The 23,876-nt window shown below is 44.2% G+C and overlaps 1 protein-coding gene across 1 annotated transcript in view; it reads right to left on the bottom strand.

Moving 5' to 3' along the window:
• dlg2 (discs, large homolog 2) overlaps positions 1 to 23,876 on the bottom strand; it is a 239,301-nt gene that overhangs the window by 60,822 nt on the left and 154,603 nt on the right. The window contains exons 10-13 of the mRNA XM_079282881.1: positions 15,637 to 15,781; positions 15,130 to 15,283; positions 7,219 to 7,278; positions 4,052 to 4,201 (exon numbers count right to left, since the gene is read on the bottom strand). Of these exons, the coding sequence (XP_079139007.1) occupies positions 4,052 to 4,201; positions 7,219 to 7,278; positions 15,130 to 15,283; positions 15,637 to 15,781 (509 nt within the window). The remainder of the gene's footprint in view (positions 1 to 4,051; positions 4,202 to 7,218; positions 7,279 to 15,129; positions 15,284 to 15,636; positions 15,782 to 23,876) is intronic.

Here is a 23,876-nt window from a genome sequence, read left to right as displayed (position 1 = left end):
GATTCGCAGGCCACATAAAATGACGGGCCGGATTCGGCCCGCGGGCCTCGAGTTTGAGACCCCTACCCTTAATGTATGAAGATTGTTCATCTAAGGCACAGAGTCAGGATCAAACTGCATGACACCAGGATGAGGGTACGAATTAATTCAGGTGGTTTTGCATGGAAAATGTTAAACTAAACTCTTGCATTTACAAGAAAAAGGGTTGTGAGAAGCACAGCAAGGTGGAACAAAACCGAAACATTTTAAAATCTAAAATGAATTGGTAGAGCTACAGTGTCTATGATGAGACATAAGCTGTGTGTTACAACCTGCCAAAATGAAATCTCCACATGAGCAGAACCTCTGCTGCTGCTTTGTTCAGTTTGGAGGGTCAAATTACTTTCTTATATTATTTTAGCGCAAAGTTACACCCTTTACAAACATCATCCATCCATTCAGATAAGTCTTTCTTCTATTACGGGGTCGTTTGTAGCCACAGTGTGACGGCCCTCTCTGCCTGTTCGTTTGGCTGCTTTCCTTGCAAGTGTGGAGGTGGGTGTGGCAGAGGGTCGTCGGGCAGAGTGGAAGCACCTGAGGCCATTTGCAACACTGCGTACGGTACTACTACTACTACTAATTCACCAGTAAAAAGTACGTTTTATTTGATTGATACAGGTAGAGCAGTAACAAATATGTTTGGACATGGCAGGCAGCAACATGGCCCTACACACATTCACTAAAATATATGAAGTTATAGGTATACACACATAAAAGCATTATTTTACTGTAAAACCAACAGATTTTGGTGAATGTATGTATCGACAGAGGTGGTATGAGGTTTAAGATCGAGGTTGAAAGAATTAGGTTAGTTAAAGTTTGTACGTAACGAACCAGGTCACTCGTCACTTTGGCAGCATGCATATTTATTACCAATCCATGACCTACATTTCCATTTGGCTAACATGGTCACCTCACTCACATCTCTTCCTTCCATCTTAGCTCCACCAATCAGTAAAGCGAGACAGAGCCGTGAGGATTTCCTCTCACTCTACTGAGGCGATGGAAATACTCACATAGCATCTCATCGGTCATATGATGTTTACTAATGGAAATGGTTTTAAAGAAAAACACCTGAAGCCTTATGAGCGCCACCCCAACACGGTGAGAGCAGAGAAATGACACAGATAGATGACTAAAATCTGTTTTAGTCTGATTACTGTAAGAACAGAACGGAAACGAGGGAGCAATGAAATCAGCTAGATATCTATGATCTCTTTGTGAAAGGCTGCAGGTAGAGGAAGTCTGTTGGTCTACGTTTCAGGCTCAGGCTGTTTGATTTGAAGTATCGATTGTGTGTCAAACTATATATTGTGCACTTGTGACAGAAAATTACATCAAATTGTCTGAGCCAAACTGTGATAAAAAAACAATTTTGGAAATTAACAAAGTACATTTACTCAAGAACTGTGCCTAAGAACAATTTTGAGGTACTTGTTATTCTCTGCTACTTAAATACTTCGACTCCACTACGATTCAAAAGGCATTACCTTTATCTGATAACTTTAGTTACGTTGCAGTCAGATTATTAACACAACATGTGTTGGGGTCTGACCAAATGGCTTCAACATGTGCTGTGGACAAAGAATCAGGCCTTAAATTTTTCAAGCAAAGGTCTCATCCTGACTTGTAGTTTGATGAGAGCAAGCCTCCTCTGGGAGGAATTTCACACTCTGGTGTAAACTCCCCCCCCCCCCAAAAAACCATGGTAACCTGACTGCACCGCTGCAATCTCATTGGCCGAAGGCCAAGAGGCCCCAGGACCCCTGTGGTTCAACCCCTGTTCTATAAAACTACCTGCAGCCCCCACCTCAATGCTTTTTCCAACATTCCCTCCGGGGTAACAGGAGGCACGCAACCGCTCTCTTCGCCCTCGGACCCCCGTCCAGACCACAGAAGATCCAGCTTCCCCGCCAGCGCGACGCTGGCCACGAGGAAGCCACGGCCCTTCTCCCCTCCTCAAACCCTGTCAGGTCACAAGCCATTTCGCTGGACGAAACAACAGGGTTCCACTTCGAGTAAGGCTCCTCAGCCCACGATAACGAATCCGCTTCAGCGATCCGTTCTCTGCTTTTTGCTCCTTTTTCTTTTTGTGCACACTCCGGCAGGAAGACGTCTAATCCTCTCCTGACCGATGATTACCGGGAGACGTACGGACCACGTTGTCTCAGCCGAAGTTAAACTGTCCTCCCTGCAGCGAGGATAGATCACGTCTGCGTTTCGCTCCAGAGCGAGCTCACGCCACGACAACACAGCGCCGGCAAAGCCGCGCTGCAAGCAGCCTGCCCCCCCCCCCCTTCCTGCCAAAGAAAAAGGACCGCTTTGCCACGAACACACTTCCACGTTGCAACGAAGCATCGACAAGTAAGATTCTTGGCATCTGGGCATAGCTTAGCTTAAATTAACGTAAGTTTAATTCAGGTCATTCATTTATATGTTGATATTCCCGTGTTTTTGTGTGTTTAAGTTACTGTCGCGTGATATCGAGATATTGCGCAACTCCTCGCGGACGAGAGAAGCTCCGCTGTATTCGTGTATTAATTATGACTGTTTGCTTGGGATTTATTTGATTTATTTTCATTTGTTTTATTACACTTCGTGTAGTATTCTCTCCTCATTAAATCAACTCTGTGAGTGAGCTGAGGTGCTTGGCTTATCACGGCATATGTTACCGGCAGTTCAAAGACGACAGCGGTATACTTATGCGTGATAGAACCATCGAACTCAGGCTCACTACAACGCGGACCGCACGCAGAAGTTTGATTCATGACCCCCACCTTTGCTCTCTTTCTTATCTCTGCCCCTGGGGAAACCCCGTTCAAACGATCGCCTCACATCACGTGCTGCCCAGGCACACGTGATTACGTACAGCAGTCTCACTGCCATTTTGGCCCGTGTCACTCGACTCCGCCATCTTTGTAGTTTTTAGCTGTAGTATCTTAAGGCCCCTCCCCTTTTGGCCCGCGTCACTCGACGCCGCCATCTTTGTAGTCTTTAGCGGTAGCTGTAAGACTCCCCTTCCTTTTCACCCACAGACCCACACATACACACACACACACACAGAGACATACACCCTCATCCATTTTATTCATTCTTTAGTTTAGGCATATAAAATTGTATGATAACGTTTGTTGGTTGCCATATTAATTGATTTGATCATTTATTATTTTGATTTAATAAACTCTGTTATACTTTAAGGAGCAGTCGTCTGTGATTACTTGTGCATATGTATTTGATAAGACTGTATGTAGTAGCCTGTGCTCGAACTTAAAACCTTCACTGTCACTGAATGTATAGTCATACGCAGACTATTGACATTATGAGTGACTACTAATTATGAGACTTAGTTTTATCGTTTGGTTATTGGTCCCTGTTCGCAGGGTGGTGCCCCGTTTTTATTAATAATCATTAATAATTGTTACATACATCAATAATTCTATTGATGTCAAGAATTCAGTTTCTTAAATGCTGATAACCCAAACACGCTCCTTTAGATCCCAACAATGTAATCAACAAATAAATTATGATGTAATATCATAGGTTAAGATACGATGAGATGTATGTTTTCTCCCTGGGGGAATTTACAAACTAGCTAGCAGTTTATAAAGTCATTAAAATGAGCTCCACCTTTACCAGCTGCAACATTGACTATAATCAAATTATATACTCAACATTATTCTGAAATAGACCCTTTTTTAGCTTTTACTGAATTAAAGTATTAAACGAATGACTTGTACTTGTTAGAGTATTTCAACAGTGTAGTGCTACTGAGTACTTCTTCCGTCACTGGATAACATTTTGTAGGTGATCAGGTCTACAAGGCTCCTGCTTAGTCAGAGCCCTGAGGAGAGAGGGAAGAGGAGGGAGGAAGAGCATGCTAGCTTGAGAAAACAACACCAAGGAGTGGTTAATGAAGAGAGCAAGCAACTGAGCTCATTGGAGAAACCCAGGTGGTTGTGAAGGACCAATGGGATAGAGTGGTGGAGGCAAGAGAGGTGGTGGTGGAAAGTACCTGGTGAAGTCCGAGTCAGGGAACAGGCTTAAGTGATATGGGAGGGGGACGGAGTGGAGGCTTTTGTCACACTCCACTGGTGAATAGTGTCGGGGGGAGGGTGCTTTGTCACACAATTTGTTCACAGTGCTGTAAACTGGCTCAGGAGGCCTACAGTGGAGTGAGAGACAAGAGCAGAGAGGTTAGTGTCCAGAGACGAAGGCGGGGACGAAGGGTCTGGATAAACAAAGATGATGAAAGACAGGAAGAATAATAGAAATAAAGCAGCATAAGACAGTAGGAGGAAGTACTGCTACATGTGGTAAATGGTTCTCGCTGGTTAAAACACTGAAGTCAGAGAGAGCATGCTTTACATGTTGAAAAGAAAAGGCACTGCCAGCCACACTAATATTATCGTTACAACTAACAAGTATTTCATTATCAACGGACCTGTTAGAATCATTTTTGATTGATTGATTAATCACTGAGCCAGTAAAATATCTGAATGACTGGAAATGCTCGGGGCAATTTCCCACAGTCCACAGTGATGTCATCAATAAGCTGTTTATCTGACAGTCTAAACCCCAGAGTTTCAGTTTGCTGTGAAAAGAACAGAGAAGATGGAACCAGAGAATGTTCAGCACTCTATGCTTGATATATGACTTCAATGAATAATAAACTATTCAAATTGTTGAGTTCATGTTCTGGCATGGGTGATCTGACTAACTGTAATTGTATACATTGGTTTATTGCAGGAGTACAGGAGTTAACACATATTTTAATTTGCATACATGTGATGAACTTATAGCATTCCTACAAGGCTTATGTGTTTTAAAGTGAACATGGTTATCCATTGAACTATGTGGTGGTGGTGTCAATATTATTTGATATCTAAGAGCTTAAATGATTTATAGTTTCAAGGAATTACATTTCTGTTGTGAAAATGTTGTCAGCAAACTGATCCAGGAGCTTTTAAATGTTGTGTACTAATATTGTGATCTACAGGTTTAATTCATCGTAGTCATAAGGTCAGTGAAGTGACTCACAAAGCAATAAACATCTTTAGTTTGCTAACATTACACAATTAGCGAGTGGTAAAACTCCTGAGGGTGTTGGATTGAGCAAGGGTGTGTGTAATTGCTTATCAATTTAACTTTATTTCCAAGAGACGGATTGTCTTATTTCTTTTTTCAAATGTCATATTCTTGCTTTAATGTGTAGCATTCTCACCAGACAGAGGCATCTATTGGAGACACTCTTTAGCTAGAGGCAGAACTCTACAGAGTTATTTCCATGGACTAGGAAAGTTCAATCAATATTTGTGGACATGATGTCCTCTCTATCAGAGCCAGGAACCAGAGAAGTCTCACTTGTGATGCCATAAGTATAAAGTGTGGAGCTATGTCTATGGAGACAATGAATGGGAGACTGATTTTGTGTTTACTTTTATACCCAAATGGGTAATATTCTATTCGTGTCCTCAGTGGTAAAACAGAAAATGTACCATATCCTCAGAACATTTCCCCAGTGCTCTGTGTCATCTAGAACAGCAGTTCCCAAACTTTTTAGGCCACGCACCCCCTTCTACATCCCGACCGGGTTCACGAATCCCCCCCCCCCCCACACCACACCTTAAAAAAAAAGAAAAAGCAACAGAGCCTATTTATAGCCGCATACAAATCGAACTAATGAGAGAACAGTTAGCATCGATGCGCACTCTTGTTGGACGCGGGATCACGTCCAACTTTTTCGCTTCTCTCTCTCCAAACATACATTCCACCATCTCTTTAACATTTTTTTTCCTCTCCACCACCGCCTCGCCTTCTCCCTATTACGCGGTCAGAATACTACCACAACACGCCGCCTGTCTCCGGCAGAAATGCGCTCATCGATGCACGGGAACAACACCGAGTTGTAATATATACCTCCATAACACCCCGCCACTCTCGGCTCATACCTCCCCAGCAACGAGGCACATCACCCGGTCACAATACCTCCAGAATATCCCCCGGGTGAAATCCGGGACTTGGTTTTATGGTTCCGAGTGGCGGGCGCTCACCCGTTGGCGCCGGGACGCAAGGTCTCCAGCCGCCCCCGCCGTGAGGCACCCGCTCGTCGGGTCTGTCAGCCCTCGGAACAGGCCGCGGGTCAACAACTTGTGGGTGGCGGGGTAGGGGCGAGGCAGATCACAGAAAAATAAGACTAGAGTACAGCAAAGATATGTTGATGAGAAACGTATTTGTAATACGTCAAACACAAACGTAATCAGGGAGAAAATACGTTTATGGTCAAACGTAATTGAGAATGCATTTTAGTTTTGGTGGAACGTAATTTTTAGGAGACAGGACTGCACCATTAATAATAACTTTAATTTATATAGCGCCTTTCAGGGGACCCAAGGCCGCTTTACAAGAGTAACAGTTTAGACAGAAACAGTTTAGACCACAATTACATTTTTCCTCTCGTGCACCCCCTAGAGGCAGCTCGCGCACCAGACTTTGGGAATCCCTGATCTAGAACATCGTCTATGGAGCAGTTCCACACTTTACACTTGATGACATCATGTATTTCAGATTTAGCACTCTAGATTTAGGAGAGTTGTTTATGTTTACGAATATTTTTGGACTGTCTTAGACCATAGCAATAGAGTGCTGAAGGGATGATGTATCTTTGTAGGCCAACCAGGAAGTTAGTCTTGCACTGGTTCCCTTGAAAAAAAGACTATGGCATTTTTCATTGGATTTTGGAGTATTGAAGAAAATAAGTTTCTAAATAAGACTCTTTTCGTGATTTTGGACTCATTCTTGCAGCACAGTATAGCATGTATGAATTGTGATTATGGCCTTAGTTCCCATTTAAGACTTTAATTGAATAAACTTATTTCAATAGGGAATAATCTTCTCTTTTGTACAACATAAGAATGTATGCCAACATTGTTAAAAGTCACCATATTTTGTAATATAATAGAAACATCATCTCCGAGGAGAAATTTAGGTAGAAACATTCAACAGTACATTAGAATTTATACCTCACATATCGTCAGGCATCCGATTCCCAATGTAAATGTCTCGTGCTTAAAAACAGTCTAATGATTGAATTTTTATTTCCGATTTGTTGTGCTAAAAAACACAAACGATGAGGAACATGCAGGGGCATGCAGTAGGCGACAGAGACGCTAAATAGCTCACCTCAACTGGAAGTGCTGGGAATCAAACCTGCGACCCTCCCCGTCATCTAACGAGGGATTTCTAATGGGATGGAAAAAGTCAACGTTTCAAAACCAACCATTGATAACCATCTTTTACCATTGATTTTCTCACACATTAAGACACTGATGAAAGACACACTTGGTGGCATGTTACATAGAACAAAACAAGACCGATGAAAACAGAAAAGGCCATGTCCTTAAAAGGACTGAGGGATTCAACATCACCACCAGACATCAGAGTGAGCTCATCTGTGCTAGCTCATGAACAGTAAGTCTAATCTGCTGCAGACATGCTGCGAATCCATATTGTCGGTTAGACACTCAGTGAGCGCATGTCTGCTGTTTGTGAACTGATGCGGATTCACATGCGTTAACTGGAGCATGCAGTACAGTATGTGAGTTTGGAAAGGACTAATCTGTGCACAATGTGTGTGTATGTGTAAGATGTTGTCACAGCCACACAAACACAGAAGCGCACACATACAGACACACGCACACAGTCACATGGACTAGACTCGTGATGTCACTGTTTGGCCGGCTACACCTCCACACTTCTCTCTTCCTCATCCTGCCTTCTCTCTCTCTGATGTTGAGGATGAAACTCACCCCAACGTGGAGGAGGCCAGACCACACGTGTCTCAGCTGCTTCTTGCAGTTCACACGCTGCAATAATAAATCTACCAAAACTGGTTTACAGTTAAAAGGATTTAATCCCACTGATGCAAGTACAATTACAGTTAAACATTAGAGTACATACTCCTATGAAATATTACAATATTAACCCACTTTGGAAAAAACTACCTCTGGTCCCAGGACACAGCCGTCCCAGGGAACCACACGCTAGAAAGAGCCAGAAAAACACTTCTATCCCCGCCCACATATTCGTTCGCGACTCCTCCTCTCCCGTCTATCTCAATTTCTATTGGCTAACTTCTCACTTCTGTAAACGCCTGTCTCCACGACTCTCTTTCCCTGAGTTCCTAACACATTCAATGACGGTCAGTTATTGCTTAATCCCTTCTATGATAATCCTTCAGTATAAAAGTTAAACTTCTGCAACTTTGGCAGAAGCTTCATGTCTTATTAGCTACTAATCCTACAACACTTTATGTTTATCTTAATTATGCATTCCCAATACACTTATGATTATGACAAATTATGAATTATTAATTATGAATTATTAAACACTTATTATATCTACTGAACATACAGTTCTTTGCTCAAATGTATTACACTGACCAACTGTTGTGTGTTTGCATCCTGTTCGAACATGAAAACATCACCAAGAAACTCTGTCCCTTCTGGCAGACTGTGGCTGAAGATGGAAATGGAGTCCAAACTAAATGAGGCCACTTCATGTGCTCACACTGTTTTCCTCCAGAAAATGTCGAGGAGGGTGAACACTGCAGGGTGGAAGCTTAATGCATGCAAAGGTCAGAGATCAGATGTGGAAGGATGTCTTTCATTTATTTCGAGCAAATATTTCATACCAGCTGTTATTCTAATTTCATTGCTGGATTCTGTGCTTGTACCGAGTGTCAATAAGGATCCACTGGTGAGATGTCTGGACAGTTGGCTCCGTTTCTGCTGCTGAATCATTCACAGTGAAATGAGCTGACTTGAGGCAGCCGGTCAGTACAGATCACACCAAAACACAGTGACCTTGTGAGGACCCGTAGGTGCACTTTAGAGTCTGGACTGCACAGCTGCGGTTCACCGCTCAGTTTCTTTTATTCTTCAGCCTTTAACTTAGGTTTTGGAGTTCCAGTACAGGAACTTATTTTCAAATGGCAAATGTAGTGCCCTGTATGGAGTTACTCCTTAAAGAAGAAGTTTTAAAATTTCTGGCAAAAAGTTTGAAGAAAACTAACAACAATACAGTGAGCTTTTGAACAATACAGTGCCTAATATTTGGACTTCACACCCTACTGTATAACAGCCATATAACTTATAAGATATTACTTTTAATGTAATAATCAAGTCATTTCGGTATGATCTTTTATTTAATTCGTCTTTGCATGATTGCTAAAAATGTGCAGACCTTAAACACTACCACTCTTGCTCTCCTGTCTAGGTTATTGTTCACTCCTCTTCGTAGAGTATCTCCATGAAGACTGCGAGCACAGGATATCTAGAGGAAGTATAGCAGAAGGGTTCTCCCCTCTATTCTCTCCAAACCGTTTTATCAATATTTAGCAGAATTGTCAGGAACAATTATTGTACTTCACATCAGTGATGAAATGATAGAAGCTACTGATCGTCAGCTATTACCGGAAGTGAGGATCCACATGGCGTTGTAGTATTCACACGGTTTGTTCTGACTGTATGTGTAGAACCCAGTGTTCACAGCAGAGAGTGCTTCACTTTAGGGCAGCGGTCAGGCACCTTGTCCAAGAGCAAATAGTAAACTTCTTAACTCCAGAGAGAATGGAGCACTAATCCTTCACTCCACAAAGACTAACACAGGGCTCCTTCACTTATCCTCTCAAATGAGCTTTTGTTATCACTCTGCTCCACCGCTCTTTATTTACAACACAACTCTTGCTACAGCGAACAACAATGACCTCATCTAACGGAGAAGCATTGTGGAATTATGGAATGTACGTGTGCATTAGTTAATTGTGATATCCACCAATCATCCTAACAATCTGCTCTCATTTGTCATTCGTCTAATGCAGTTACCTAGAACTGATGAGACCGCCACTCAGACCCCCGAGCACACACACACGTTACTCTTAGATTTGACTTCATAGGAAATATGGCCCGCTTGGTCCGGAGCCTCGTGGCAGCTTGCTGTGGGATTAGGTGTTAGAGAGCTGCTAATTTCTGGCTGTGACTTACTCCAGTGAGACATCTTAAGTATTCTTCTGTTTGGAATGGGAGTAGTGACTGTACACCCAAGAGGTAGTGAAATACATACGGAACAGGACAAAAACAGGGAGAGTAGACACAGCAGACATTTTCTGACTGCCAAATAATACACTGAAACTTTCAGAGCTCATGAATGTTCAGAGACTGGGTTTTGATTGCATTTCCATTTAGTTTGTGTGAGAAAGTTGGTTTTCCCTCTTACACTAGGGCAGAATGGCCTTATTATTATTATTATTATTATTGGGGCATGAGTCATGAGTTTTCTTTGTACATTATTTTTAACAACCAAAAAAAAGTCAACAGCTCCCTTCAAGATGGCACCGCGTACGGCTGCCTCGGTGTGTTGGTGCTCATTGTTTGTTGTAAATACTGTTTTCTGCTGTGATACACGGACCTCTTTCACCAGAGATGAGCTCGTAAACATCAGGGGAACAACTCCAGCGGACTTACTTCCAACTTTTCTTTTAACTTCAGTGGAATTACTGGACATTCTCGTCAAAGGTGGTCTCACCTTAACGCATGCCGTGAAATGCCGTAGGCGAGCGAAACGGGCCGGCGTGCTAGTGAGTCTCCGCTCACATGGATTTCGCACACCGCTGCCGGGCATATTTCTCTCAAATGTCCGCTCACTTTGCAACAAACTGGACGAACTTCAGCTACTGGTGGGGAAAGACAGACTTTTCTTCATCCTCTGTTCTGTGCTTTACTGATGCCTAGTCCACACTACTCCAGTTTTACTCCATCTTTGCTACGTTTACACTGGAGCAGCCACACTACGCCGGAGTTTTCGAGCACCCTAAACGGAGGAGCCTGAAAACTCCGCCGATGTTAGAGGTATTTGAAAACACCGGGGTTTTGGTTGAGTGTGGACGTCTGATACGGATGCGTGTTAGAAAAAATTAGCCCACACTCGTGCTCGCTACTGGATTGGTTATTAGAAGCCATGACGTCTCCGCCCCTGATTCGTCACACTCTATCACGTGACCCGTACCCGGAAGAAAACAGGCAGGGCGACCAGCGATTCATTTCAACATTGTTTTTAGATTGTAATGAGAAGCCAACGTGCTTCGTTTTACTTCTTCAATTTGGTAGCCTTGAGAGACCTTAGTCTGCAAGTATGTCTGTATGAAGCGTGAAAGGATGTACGAAGATATATTATATTCGCTAATGCTATCGCGGTTAGCATTTCCCCATTGGCGGTGATGTTAAAATTAGCTTCGAAGCTAGCTAGTCGGACCTCTGTTACATGACGTTCAGAGAGAGAGAGAGTTGTGCCCTAAAAGATGGAGCAATTCCCCCATGCCCTAAAGAATTGATAGAGGGCGAAGATGATGTCCCTGTTTTTCTGCTGGGTGACCCAGCTTATCCCCTGATGCCGTATCTCATGAAGGAATACCCCAATGGCGGAGCTAACGTTACATCCATCAGCCCCCACGGCAACAACACAGAGGAAGCGAGTGATCGACGTGTGTTGACCACATTTATGGACCATAATCTAGTAAACGTTTATGTGTAAGTGTTGATTTTAAAGTAAAGTTGAGAGGGAGAGCTGTAACTACATCTGAAGAATAAAACTTCTAAAACTTTCCACGAACTGTGTCTGTTTGAGTTTATAGCGGAAGATCTTAAGTATCAAAAACAACCTTTCATTATTAAAGACTACTTTACTACTCAGTCGTATTTTTTTTTAACGAAGCAAGCAATCCACTTCCTGTTTACACCGTCACGCGCATGCCCAGTGTACGTTAATGGTCACGTGCTGTCCAACTTCGAAGGCTGCCGTTTGGCTGCAGATCAACTTGAGAATAATGCTGAAACTCCCGTGTGGACGGAAATAGTTTCGATTTTAACAACTCTGCATCCAACTAGACACGGAGTAGTGAGGACATGGCTTAAGACCTGGCTCTGTGGATCCATACCAGACTCTGCACTCCAGCTGGCTGGCTTCCAGCTGTTCAGAGCGAACCGCGACACTGAGCTCTCCGGCAAATCGAAGGGTGGATAAATCTGTTTCTTCTCCAACAGTGGCTGGTGCAACGATGTGACAGTGATTCTACAGCACTGCTCTCCTGATCTGGAATCCTTCATTATAAACTGTAAACTATTTTACTCCCACCGCGAGTTCGCTTCAGTCATTCTGATCGGTGTTTACATTCCGCCGCAGGGCAACATGCAGGAGGCACAGTGGACACTCGCCGAACAGATACTGTGCTTGGAGCGGACCAACCCGGACTCTTTAGTTATTGTCCTTGGTGACTTTAACAAAGGAAACTTCAGCCATGAACTCCCCAAATACAGACAGTTAATTAATGCTCAACCAGAGAGGAGAACATTCTGCACAGGGTTAGGGTTACTGCTACACCACAATCAGCGGGGCCTATCACGCAGTCCCTCGTGCTGCACTGGGTCACTCGGACCACGTCATGGTCCATCTGATTCCTACTTACAGGCAGAAATTAAAGCTCTGTAAACCTGTGGTGAGGAAATTCAAGAAGTGGACCAGTGAAGCTCTGGAGGACCTTTGGGCGTGTTTGGACTGTAGAGACTGGGATGTCTTCAGGACTGCTACATTAAGGAGTGGGGGACAAGGACTTGTACAAAGAGGCAAAATACAGGTTTAGCAAGGTGGTGAGAGATGCTAAACGACAGTACTCTGAGAAACTGCAACACCAGCTCTCAGCAAGTGACTCTGCTTCTGTCTGGAGGCCTCAGACTGATCACCAACTACAAAGCCTAGAGCCCCCCACCCCATGAATGACCACCTGGCAGACAAGCTGAACGAGTTCTACTGCAGATTCGAAAGACAATGGGACAGTCCTGACTCCATCCCCCACAGCTCAATCAACCAGCCCCCCCTCCCCCAGCAGGGGCCCATGCCTCTGTATCACCCATCACAGTGTCCCCCCCACCCCCCTCCCCAGTGACAACTCTCTAGTCTGGAGAGAGATTTAAATGGGCTTTTTTTAAAAACAGAACCCCCGCAAAGCAGCCGGCCCAGACTCTGTCTCCACCTCCACCCTAAAGCATTGTGCTGATCAGCTGTCTCCGGTGTTCAGACATCTTTAACACCACCCTGGAGACATGCCACGTACCAGCCCGCATCATCCCCGTCCCCAAAAAACCAAGGAACTTAACTACAGACCCTTCGCCCTGAGGTCATGAAGTCTTTTGAGCGCCTTGTCCTGTCCCACCTAAAAACCCTCACCGACCCACTCCTGGAGCCCCTGCAGTTCACTTACAGAGCAAACAGGTTTGTAGATGACTCAGTCAACTTGGCCCTTCATTTCATCCGCCAGCATCTGGACTCTCAGGAACCTACGCCAGGATCTTGTTTGTGGACTTCAGCTCTGCCTTCAACACTATCATCCAGTCTCTGCTGCATGATAAGTTCTCCCAGCTGCCCGACTCCACCTGCAAGTGGATCACAGACTTCCTGTCTGACAGGAAGCAGCACGTGAAGCTGGGACAGCACGTCTCAGCCTCCAGGACCATCAGCACCGGCTCCCCCCAAGGCTGCGTTCTTTCCCCTCTGCTCCCTGTACACAAACAGCTGCACCTCCAGTCACCAGTCCGTCAAGCTCCTGAAGTTCGCGGATGAGACCACCCTCATTGGACTCATCTCTTATTATTTACATAGAGATCTATAGCGATATATATAGAGAGCGAGAGCTCATACATACATAGTCTAAATGTTTTTTTAATCTATTGCACTGTATTCACTTTATATGTTTATGTTGGACTAGAGAGAAATGTCTTTTCAACTCCCCTGTCTGTTCAGTACATTGTGGAATTGACAATAAAGCAAACTTTGAACTTTGCTCCTCCATCACGGTCAGCGCTGCAGCCACAGCCAAGGACAAGGGCAGGCTGCAGCGCATCATTCGCTCTGCTGAGAAGGTGATTGGCTGCAATCTGCCATCCCTCCAGGACCTGTTCGCTTCAAGGACCCTGAAGCGAGCACGAAAGATTGTTGCTAACCCCTCCCAACCTGGACATGATCTATTTGTGCCCCTTCCATCTGGCAGGAGGCTGCGGTCCATCAGAACTAAGACCACACAAACAGTTTCTTCCCGTCCGCAGTCTGGTTCATTAACAAAGCCCGGGTCCCCCACTGACTGTCATCCCCAGGACAATTTCCTTCTTGTTTCTTTATTTAAACACACTCATCACTATTAACATTGCACTTTACTTTATTGTAAATTTAGTAAAAATTGTAAATGTTTCTTTCGTGCACTGTGTTGATAGTTTAATGTTATTGTTAAATGTTACGCACCACCCGCCACGACAAATTCCTTGTAGGCGCAAACTTCCTTGGCAATAAACGGTTCCGATTCTAAAATACACAAAGCCCTGATGATTGATGTCTAGTCACACAAACAGGAAAGACAGACTGAACATCTGTCTCGCTGTGCCGTGATGGTACTGCTGCTGGACCTGAGGCTGCCGTTACGATAAAGACATCATTTCCACTGATAATAATCAACATTACCAAAGCCTTTCACAACCACAGCTCATAGCACAGACACACAGACTCAACAAAAGTGCTATGGTTCTGATGTGCTTAATGCCCCAGTGGTTAACCGATGCACAATGCACTGAACACAATGTTCAGAAAGAAATCATAAAGAGACATTCAGGCACAAACACAACACAGTACAACAGAAACATGGCATTACAGCAGACCAGTGGTTTTCAATTAGCTGTTTGTGGGAAACTGTCTGTTTTATAAATAATTGTTTCAGTAAATATGTTGCAGATCCTGATTGCGAATCAAGGGGGACCCAACTTAATCGAACCAGAACCCTTTCTTTGAAAAACACTGCAGTGGAAACTGGACACAGACTATGAGAATAAAACCAAAAGTTCCAAACAGAGAAACAAGATGTGTTTTCAAAGTGCATCATAACTCCTCGTGGTAGTTTTGATTACTTACACAAACACAGATGAGACAGGAGAAGGGGGAGACAGGGCACACATCTACCTCTAGTTTTAGTTGTCTGGTAGGAAGGGAGGTAATTACCGTAAGAAGGAAAAACCATCCAACCTGTTTATATCCTCTTCCCCAAGTAAGTGCTTAGGGAGGGGGGAATAACTTCCAGGGGAGATGGGAGGGAGACCAGACTTGTACTCCAGAGTGCCACTGTTGACTGGGGAAGAGATATGATTTTCCATTGCTGGAGAGAGAGAGAGAGAGAGAGAGAGAGAGAGAGAGAGAGAGAGAGAGAGAGAGAGAGAGAGAGAGAGAGAGAGAGAGAGAGAGAGAGAGAGCACAGAGGCAGCTGCTTTAACAGACAACTAGCTGACACATGCTTTCATGACGTCAAGTAAGTCAATTTGTTTTTATCATTTTTTCTATTTTGTATATTTTCTGGTTACCTTGGTGATAACATGTATGTGGCAAAAATCAATGACTGCAGTTGTGTATTTGCACACACATCTCACATTACATTACACATGACACTTTTAGTCTAAACTCTTCCAACAGCAGATGACTGGCCAAGTTCAAATACAAGAGGTGCGGACTTACAGTGTGTGATATCAGGAGGCCCATAGGGATCTGATAGGTAGACATTGGTCGGCTTTCCCACCTTTAGGTAAACCACGTCCGACGTGTTCTTCAAAATGGCCACAGCCTCTTCATGAGACACCTCCTCCAGACTGTAGTTGTTCACCTGTCCAGACACAGAAACAGTTCCCGTTTGTTAATCAGGAGCTTTAGAGGCTGCTCAGATCAGACAGACCAGCAGGCTCCCTGTCTATAGGAGACTGGATGATGACAGATGGTGTTCAGGTGTGAACACAACAGTAGGAAGGTAATTAAATTAAGTGCTGGTTAAGCAAGAGGGATACCCTCCTCAAGAAGAGCGTGCTGTTATACTACTGAGCTAATGTCAAATGCAGACTCATTTCATCATTTTTAGACTAAAGCTGAAGGAAGAGTGTCTGATTGATACACTGCTAGTTGAGAGAGCGAGAGAGACAGACTGAGATAAAGAGAGCGATAGAGACAGACATAAAGATAGATAGAGATAAGAGATGGCTAGAGAGATAGGTTGTCACAGCTTTGCGCCTTCTCTCCTGTCTCTTTATTTCTCACTCATCTATCAGCTCATTAAGCGCACCTGTCAGCCTCCCTCATCATCAACCTAACTCCCTTCACCTGCCTCTGTTCACTAATCAAGTACTCTCTCCTCATCAGCACAACTCCCCTCACCTGCCTCTATCCAGCCACTATTTAAACCCCTGCCTCTCAGTCACTCCTTGCTCGATCATTGCCATGTCTACCCGCCCGTTTGGCTTGTCCTGTTTCCCCATCTGCCTGCCCTGCTGGATTTCCCCCCTCGTCTCTTGTCTCGTCTGTGGATTCACTGTTTTGTTCCTGTAAGTTTCCTGCTCTCATTTCATTATTCATTAAATACCTGCTTCTGGTCTTGTCTGCATTGGAGTCCTCCACCACACTCCGTGACAGAATGATTTGGCCCAAAATGGACTCAGCAGACCACCGTTTGGAGCGCTTTTCCCCTAAGTGGTGTGAACAGTTTGCGGGAACCCGCCTGGCCTTTGGAGGGCCTCTGAGTGTCCAGAAGGCAAACAGTGACCTGCTGCACTGCCTTTTCAACCCTCGAAGGAGGCAGAGAAAAGGTCAGACTCCCGTTCCCGCTGGGCCGCAGCGAGCCCCCGTCTCCGCCAAGCCGCAGCGGGCTCCAGTTCCAGCCGCTGCATTCAAGCCGCAGCGGCCGACTCCAGCTGTCGCCGCCAAGCCTCCTGTTCCTGCCGCCTGTTCCCCGGAGCCCCGTCTCCGAGAGTCGGAGCTCAGTTCCCCTCTCGATCCCCAGCCTCTAGAGCAGTGATTCTCAACCATGGGGCCGCGGCCCACGATTGGGCCGCTAGCGCCACCTAGAGGGCCGCAAAAAACTTTCAGTTTTGCACCTGTGGGCCACGGGACCACATAGGTTATCAATTGAAGACACCAAAGATATCACCGTTATCCATGAGACGCTCAGTTACAATATAGCTTCCCACCACCTGGTGGCGGTAATGCATCAGTCAGTTGTTTAACAAGCTCCAATAAGCAGTAAAAGACACTCAGCTGGCCGCTAGCCCAGGGGTCGGCAACCTGCGGCTCTTCAGCCCATCTGTTGCGGCTCCCTGAGTCTACATCAGGGGTCCCCAACTGGCGGACCGGATCTGGACCCAGGCCCTAAATCAGATTGATAATTCGGAATTATACATATTAGGCACTGAGTTTACACTTTAACTGGCGCGTCTTATCCAGCCGTTACGCCACTTCTTCGGCGATGCAGGAAACACACCGACCAATGCATTGTAAATCACATCAGGTGATGCAGCTCAAAATGAGTATTCTGACAAGTTTCCTGACTCGAGCGAGGTTTACACACACACACCGTGACACACGGGGGAGAGACGAGGAAATAGAAAGAAGAGCAGGAAAATTGCGGCCGATCGAAGATATCTCTCATGACGTTCTCCAAAAAGAGAAACGTGTTCAGAGAGAATATAATTTAGAAGCATGAATGAACAGACTCTTATGTTAATTATTCCCACAGAGAGTTAAATCCTCTACCTCTGTCAAGCGCTTTTCCCTGCAGGTGACTAATCAGAATTTTCAGACCCCCGCCCTCTGTAAACTATCGATGGATGAATCTAAAAAAAGAAAAGTTTAACTCTGCGTGGACGTATTCATTTGCTTTCACTGCCAACGATGCTGGCTTACCTGTATGCTTCCAGAACAAGCATTTGCTGAAAAGTGTCACGCTGGAGATGAGCGATTTCTCAGCTGCTGCAGAAAACTCATCTTCATAAGAGTTTGAGATATATAGATATAAAGAGATATAGATAGATAGATAATCAATTTATAAGCTGTGATAGCTTTTGCAGCATTTTTTAGTTTTATTTGAAGCCTTCAAAAATAAAGCGACACCTAGCGACGAAACATCCAACGCTCGTGGGAAAGCCTGTTGGGCTTCTTGTTGTGTATGCAGGTTTACATACACATGATAAATAAATGTTTTTGTGATCATCTCATTTATTTGACAAGGGTGTTGCTTGTTAAACTGTAAGTGGATTTAATATAGTTATTGAATACAAATCAAACCAAGAGTGAGATCAATTAGTTAAACTAATAGTGTTAATATTTGAATAGGCCCCGGGACACTTTGTACTTGAAAAGTTGGGCCCCGAGGTCAAAAAGGTTAAGAACCCCTGCTCTAGAGCAGCGGTTCCCAAACTTTAGGCCGCGCACCCCCTTCTACATCCCGACCGGGTTCACGCACCCCCAATCCCCCACACCTTAAAAAAAAAAGAAGCACCAGAGCCTATTTATAGAGCATAGAAATCGGACCAATGAGAGAACAGTTTGCTCGCGCGTGGTATTTGTTTACAATATTTAGTCCGCTGTTCAATGTTGCAGTGTGAACACAAACCGAACAAAGGGGCAACTGCAACATTGTATCATTAATCCCTGAATCAGAACAAAGCAAACGAACTGAAGGTGTGAAAATGCCCTGAAACACTGCAACAAAGTTTCAATAACTTTGTTACACAAGGCGTCACTTTTAAAGAGCAATAAGGATGGCGAGCACACACGCACAGGCTCAGAGGCAGATTATCACATTTAATTTACAATTAACCACACAGAATGAGACTGCAGTCGTTTTTGGCCGTTTTGTAACTCCTCCAATTTCAATATAAACAATGTAAGGGGCTTTTGACTGGCATGCTTGGTGTTCAGGTGGTGACGTAAATAAAAGGCTTCATACAGCTGTTAGCCAGAACCTCACTGCACACCACGCACTGTGGCTTTGGGCAATCTGCATTGCCAATCCAAGTGAAGCCCAGACACAGATCATTTATCATATTTCCTCTTTTTTGCCAGTCTGATGCTCACTCTCGTTTCCTCTTTTATCACCTTGACTCCGCGATGGGCCTATGTGCTCCCGATTAGTATGTGCAACCCTTCCTCCTTTTCGGTCTCCTCCGTCTCATCTTTCTCTGACTCCCGGTCTCTCCCCAATACACCTCTCCGTTCCTCTCGCCTCAGATTCCTCTCTCTCTCTGTCCCTCTCCTCTTTTATGACTGATGGCTTCAGATGTCCCACCTGACAGTTTCCCCGATTTCAGCCAGTTTAGCATATTTGCATGAATGTTGCTGAATGAATGAAGTTAGCTGTTAGCTGAGGTTAGCTGTACAAGCTAGGCTAGCTAGTGTGCGTAAGACAGTCTGGTGGTAGTGCATTTATTTATTAAAGTGTACATTTTAAATCTTACAAGGGGAATTTTTATAATTCATGTAACCGAGCGTCTTGGGTTTGTATATAAGGGCACTTATCATACAGTAATAACTGGAGTCGGGAATTAGACATCTTGCGTCAGCCCACGGCTAATCTATTATCGTTTTATCTTTGATTTGTATTCAATAACTATATTGTTACCTGTTCAACTCCACCCCTATTTTGGAGCAAAACTGCCTAAAATGACATACCCAAATTAAAATGGCTGTAGCTTCTGAACCACTGACTATATGCATCAAAAGTGTCAGAACACCTGTAGGTCATACAGAAACAGAGCAGTGGGCCTTTGGAGTCAGTAAAAATTGAAGCTTTTTGGCCGCATAAAATAAAAAAGTATCTTTCAGTATAAATAACTGCCGGTGGCTGTATCTGTACAGATAAAGGACAGTATAGGGCTGTAACTAAACTATCAGTGAACAACTGCCTCAAATTTGAAGAAGATTGGACAAAGTATGACCATTCTACAGTGTTTCTTCCATGAAGAGATCCAGGCGGAGCTCTAAAAGGACATTTGGAGACCCAAATGGACACATGGTAACCAAATGATATTCTGACACACTAAAGGTGTTTCTCCCTTTATATTGTGATTTTATATTATTTTCCTTTTATTTTTAGCCTTTGCAAATTGCAAAAACTATGTATATAATGTCGAAGACGTGGCATGTGAGTAGCGGACTTGCTGTGCGTAATGGCTGCGACAGAGTGCACGATCGAGTATGCCGGTAGCTCATTTACGCAAAGGTTATACGTTGGTTTACGGCTAAAGTAAGAAACAGTTAAGGTTTGCACTATAAGTACTAGCGTTTTCTAGTTCCATGGTAACATCCGCTAGCACATTGTAATGTCTTATGTGTCTTTCCGTCGAAACGCTGCAAGATCCGACTTGCAGCGGTTATGGCGACTTTAGACTGTGTGTTTGGGCTCCTTTTGTGAGAAATCCATAACAAATTAAAGAAAATAGATGTTTTCTTTGCAACGATGAGGATTTGGGGCATGCTGGGATACCAAACATGACCATGTTTTGTGACGTAGTTTGCGCAAGCAAGCCGTAGGAACGGAAGGGGGGGGGGATTGACGCTGGCGTCCTCGCGGAGTTGAACAGGCAAAACCCTTGTCAAATAAAATCATTATACTCTATTGATCCCTTTAAGGGGGAAATTTGTCTCTGCAGCCGACCCATCCCTGTATATAGGGAGCAGTGGGCTGCCAATGACAGGCGCCCGGGGAGCCTGGGGTTCAGTGTGGGTTCAGTGTATTGCTCAGGTACACTACGCCACGTGACACGTCCCAGTCTACCCTCCGTTCACAAAGCCGTACTTAAGAAAGTCAGAATTGTTCTTGCGCACACACTTCGACTTTTGGGGGTCTGTCACAGCTCTGCCCCTTCTCTCCCGTCTCTTTATTTCTCACTCGCCTATCAGCTCATTCAGTGCACCTGCCTCCCTTATCATCTCATCAGCCGAACTCCCATCACCTGCCTCTATCTAAATGAATGCATTTTATTTATATTGCGCTTTTCAATAATATCACAAAGTGCTTAACAGAGCAGACATTTAAAAGCATAAAAAACACAATGTGACCCTAGGGTCAATAAATTATAAACACAGAAAAGTAAAGAAATAAAATAAAAATGTAAAACATATTTTAAGAGCAGGTCTAGGACATGGGTTTACTTTTTACTCAAACGGCAGCCTAAAAAGGTGGGTTTTGAGCTGGCTTTTAAAAGTATTCACAGTATCTGCGAGGCGTAGAGTTGCAGGCAGAGCATTCCAGAGCCTCGGGGCCACTGCCTCAAAGGCTCGGTCACCACGGGTCTTAAATCGTGTGCGTGGGACTGACAGAAGACCTAGAGCGTTTGACCTGAGAGTGCGGGCGGGTGAATAGGGGCGAAGTAGATCAGCTACATAAGTCGGAGCCTGACCGTGAAGTGCTCTGTAAGTGATGGTGAGAATTTTGAAGTGCATCCTAGATGCTACAGGGAGCCAGTGGAGAGATCGGAGTACGGGGGTGATGTGAGACCGTCGATTTGTCCTGGTGAGTAATCTGGCGGCAGCGTTTTGGATGACCTGCAGACGGTTAAGAGCAGATGCACTGAGTGATGTAAAAAGTGAGTTGCAGTAGTCAATGCGCGAAGAGATAAATGTGTGTATGATCATCTCTAATTCAGGTGTTGCTACTACAGATCTCAGTTTAAACCCCTGCCTCTCAGTCACTCCTTGCCGGATCATTGCCATCTCTACCGGCTCGTCCTTTTCCCGGTTTCCCCCCTCGTCTCTTGTCTCGTCCTTGGATTCCCTGTTGTGTTCCTGTAAGTTTCCTGTTCTGATTTAATTATTTATTAAATACCTGCTTCACTCTACTTCTGGTCTTGTCTGCATTTGAGTCCTCCACCACAGATAGATAGACACTAAAGATTATGATGTACTGTATACTAACTTTGTAAATAAAATATATTCATTCACTGTTAAATATGCGCTATACTTGTAAAGCTTATATTGCGGAGTTGTGAGGTCACTGTAAGTAGGCCAAAAACGCCGAATGGGGCATTCCGTCACCCGTTCGTACGATAGAAACAGATACAGTGGCCCTGAAAGTAACACTTGCTTAAACCACCAGATTAGGGCGGAAACTGCCATCTTAGAGTAGGAGAAGAGCTCTTTTTATCTATTCACACAGAGACTTCAAAATAGTTTAGAACTGCACCCTTTTTCTGCACCTTAAGTGTTAACAATATGCTGTACATCAACATTTCACACACACTGACGTTCCAGAGAAGGCGGGTTCCGGACGTGAGCCATTGTGGGTGACGTTGCCTCGTGTTCCATCAGGCCATTTGAATGCTAGAAACAAATCCGCCTCTGCTTTGATTTTGACCAATGGCTCCACAAGGAGAACCAGATGACACGCCTGCGCTCTCTGTATAAGCGCTCTTAGGTTTCACTTTTGCACCTTTTGCCTTTTGCTAGGGGTCCGTGCACGTTTAACTGCTGGACATAATACTTCTGTCACAAATAAATGTTATTGCTTGAATTGAGCTAAACGCCTCGATCTCAGTCTGTTCACTCGATCTTCATTCATAACATGGTAGCAGAGTTTGGGTTCTAACGATCCAAGAGGATTTTTCATCGAGTAACAGACTTTCTTCTGTCGACAGAAAGAAAAGAGGGCGTTTCCCGAGAGGCTGGGAAGGCCGGTGGCCGACCGGAGCCATTCTGCCCAACTTGGGGAAACTGGTCAACAGCGCTGATTAAACATACGGTAGGCAGAGCCAATTTCACTAAAATCTGCATATTGACATTAGATGCTAAATTGAATTGACCAGGAGTACTGAAGTTGTGCGTATGAATTGCCTTGACTAAATTGCTAAGATAAATTACCTAGCATTGTGACAGGATTGTTGTGTCAGCAGTGGGATTTTTACTATAGAATGTACATGTGTGTGAGTGGATCTAACAGAAATTGAGGATTGTGAGCATTGTATAAGCTGGCATTGTGTTCACCGCGTAAGTTTTGATTGACTGTTCAGAGGTTACACAGCCGTGGCGAAAGCTTCGGTTCGCTGACCAATGACGGTCTGAAAGACTGAATTCCGGGCCACACTGTTGATTTATGCGAAGTTGCAAACTGAGGTTTGGATCAAGTATATAGAAATTGTTGTTGAAATACGCTGATGTGAAAGTAGTGTCTGGAGACTGCAAAACGCCATTTCCTTAAGGGACCACGTTCATGCATGTTGTACACTGTAAAACGAAGATCCATCTAGAGAATTTTAATTGAGAAAAATAAATTGATGAGGTTAAATTGATGAGGCTTGTGTACCAGTATTGCAGAAGTGGCAGTGTATGGGTTTGAATGCAGCATAGATGTACTCTGGGAAGACATCGATTCAATTGTAGCACAAGATATCGCCATTTCCTTAGGGACCGTGTTCGCACAAGGCGTACACTGTAAACAATAAGATCAATAGATCTTTCCTGACGAGGTTTGTGTGCGATTATTTGTGAAATCACGGCAGTGCATGGGCGATTGAGTGTTGAATAATGCCTATTAGGTATCCATTTCCTTCGGGGACCGTGCTCGTGAAAACGCTACAAGAACAGATCCATATGTGATTTGTGCGTATCGCAGTGACGGCAGTGTATGGTTTCAATTACTGCATCCAAACATTTTATATTGAAAAATTGAAATATGAAATTTCAAAAAAAAAAAAAAAAAAGAATTTTGGAAAAAAAAAAGAAAAAAAGAAAAAAAAACTTGAATTGAAAAGAATTTGGAAAAAAAAGAACACAAAAAGACATGGCTGGAGCTGTGGCTCCATCTGGTGGCTACTCAGAAGTACTGCGTGCAAAACTGAAAAAAGCAGTAACAGACTGGAGGCAAGACTGCATGGAAAAGAGACAAGACACATTGGGAAAACTGCATGAAATGATGGCAAGAGGAGGGATGGTGGAAGGCG

The sequence above is a fragment of the Melanostigma gelatinosum genome (assembly GCF_949748355.1).
Source record: "Melanostigma gelatinosum genome assembly, chromosome: 14".
NCBI classification, from domain to species: domain Eukaryota; kingdom Metazoa; phylum Chordata; class Actinopteri; order Perciformes; family Zoarcidae; genus Melanostigma; species Melanostigma gelatinosum.
Note: the sequence above shows the minus strand (reverse complement) of the source record. Positions and strands in the feature narration are given on the sequence as shown.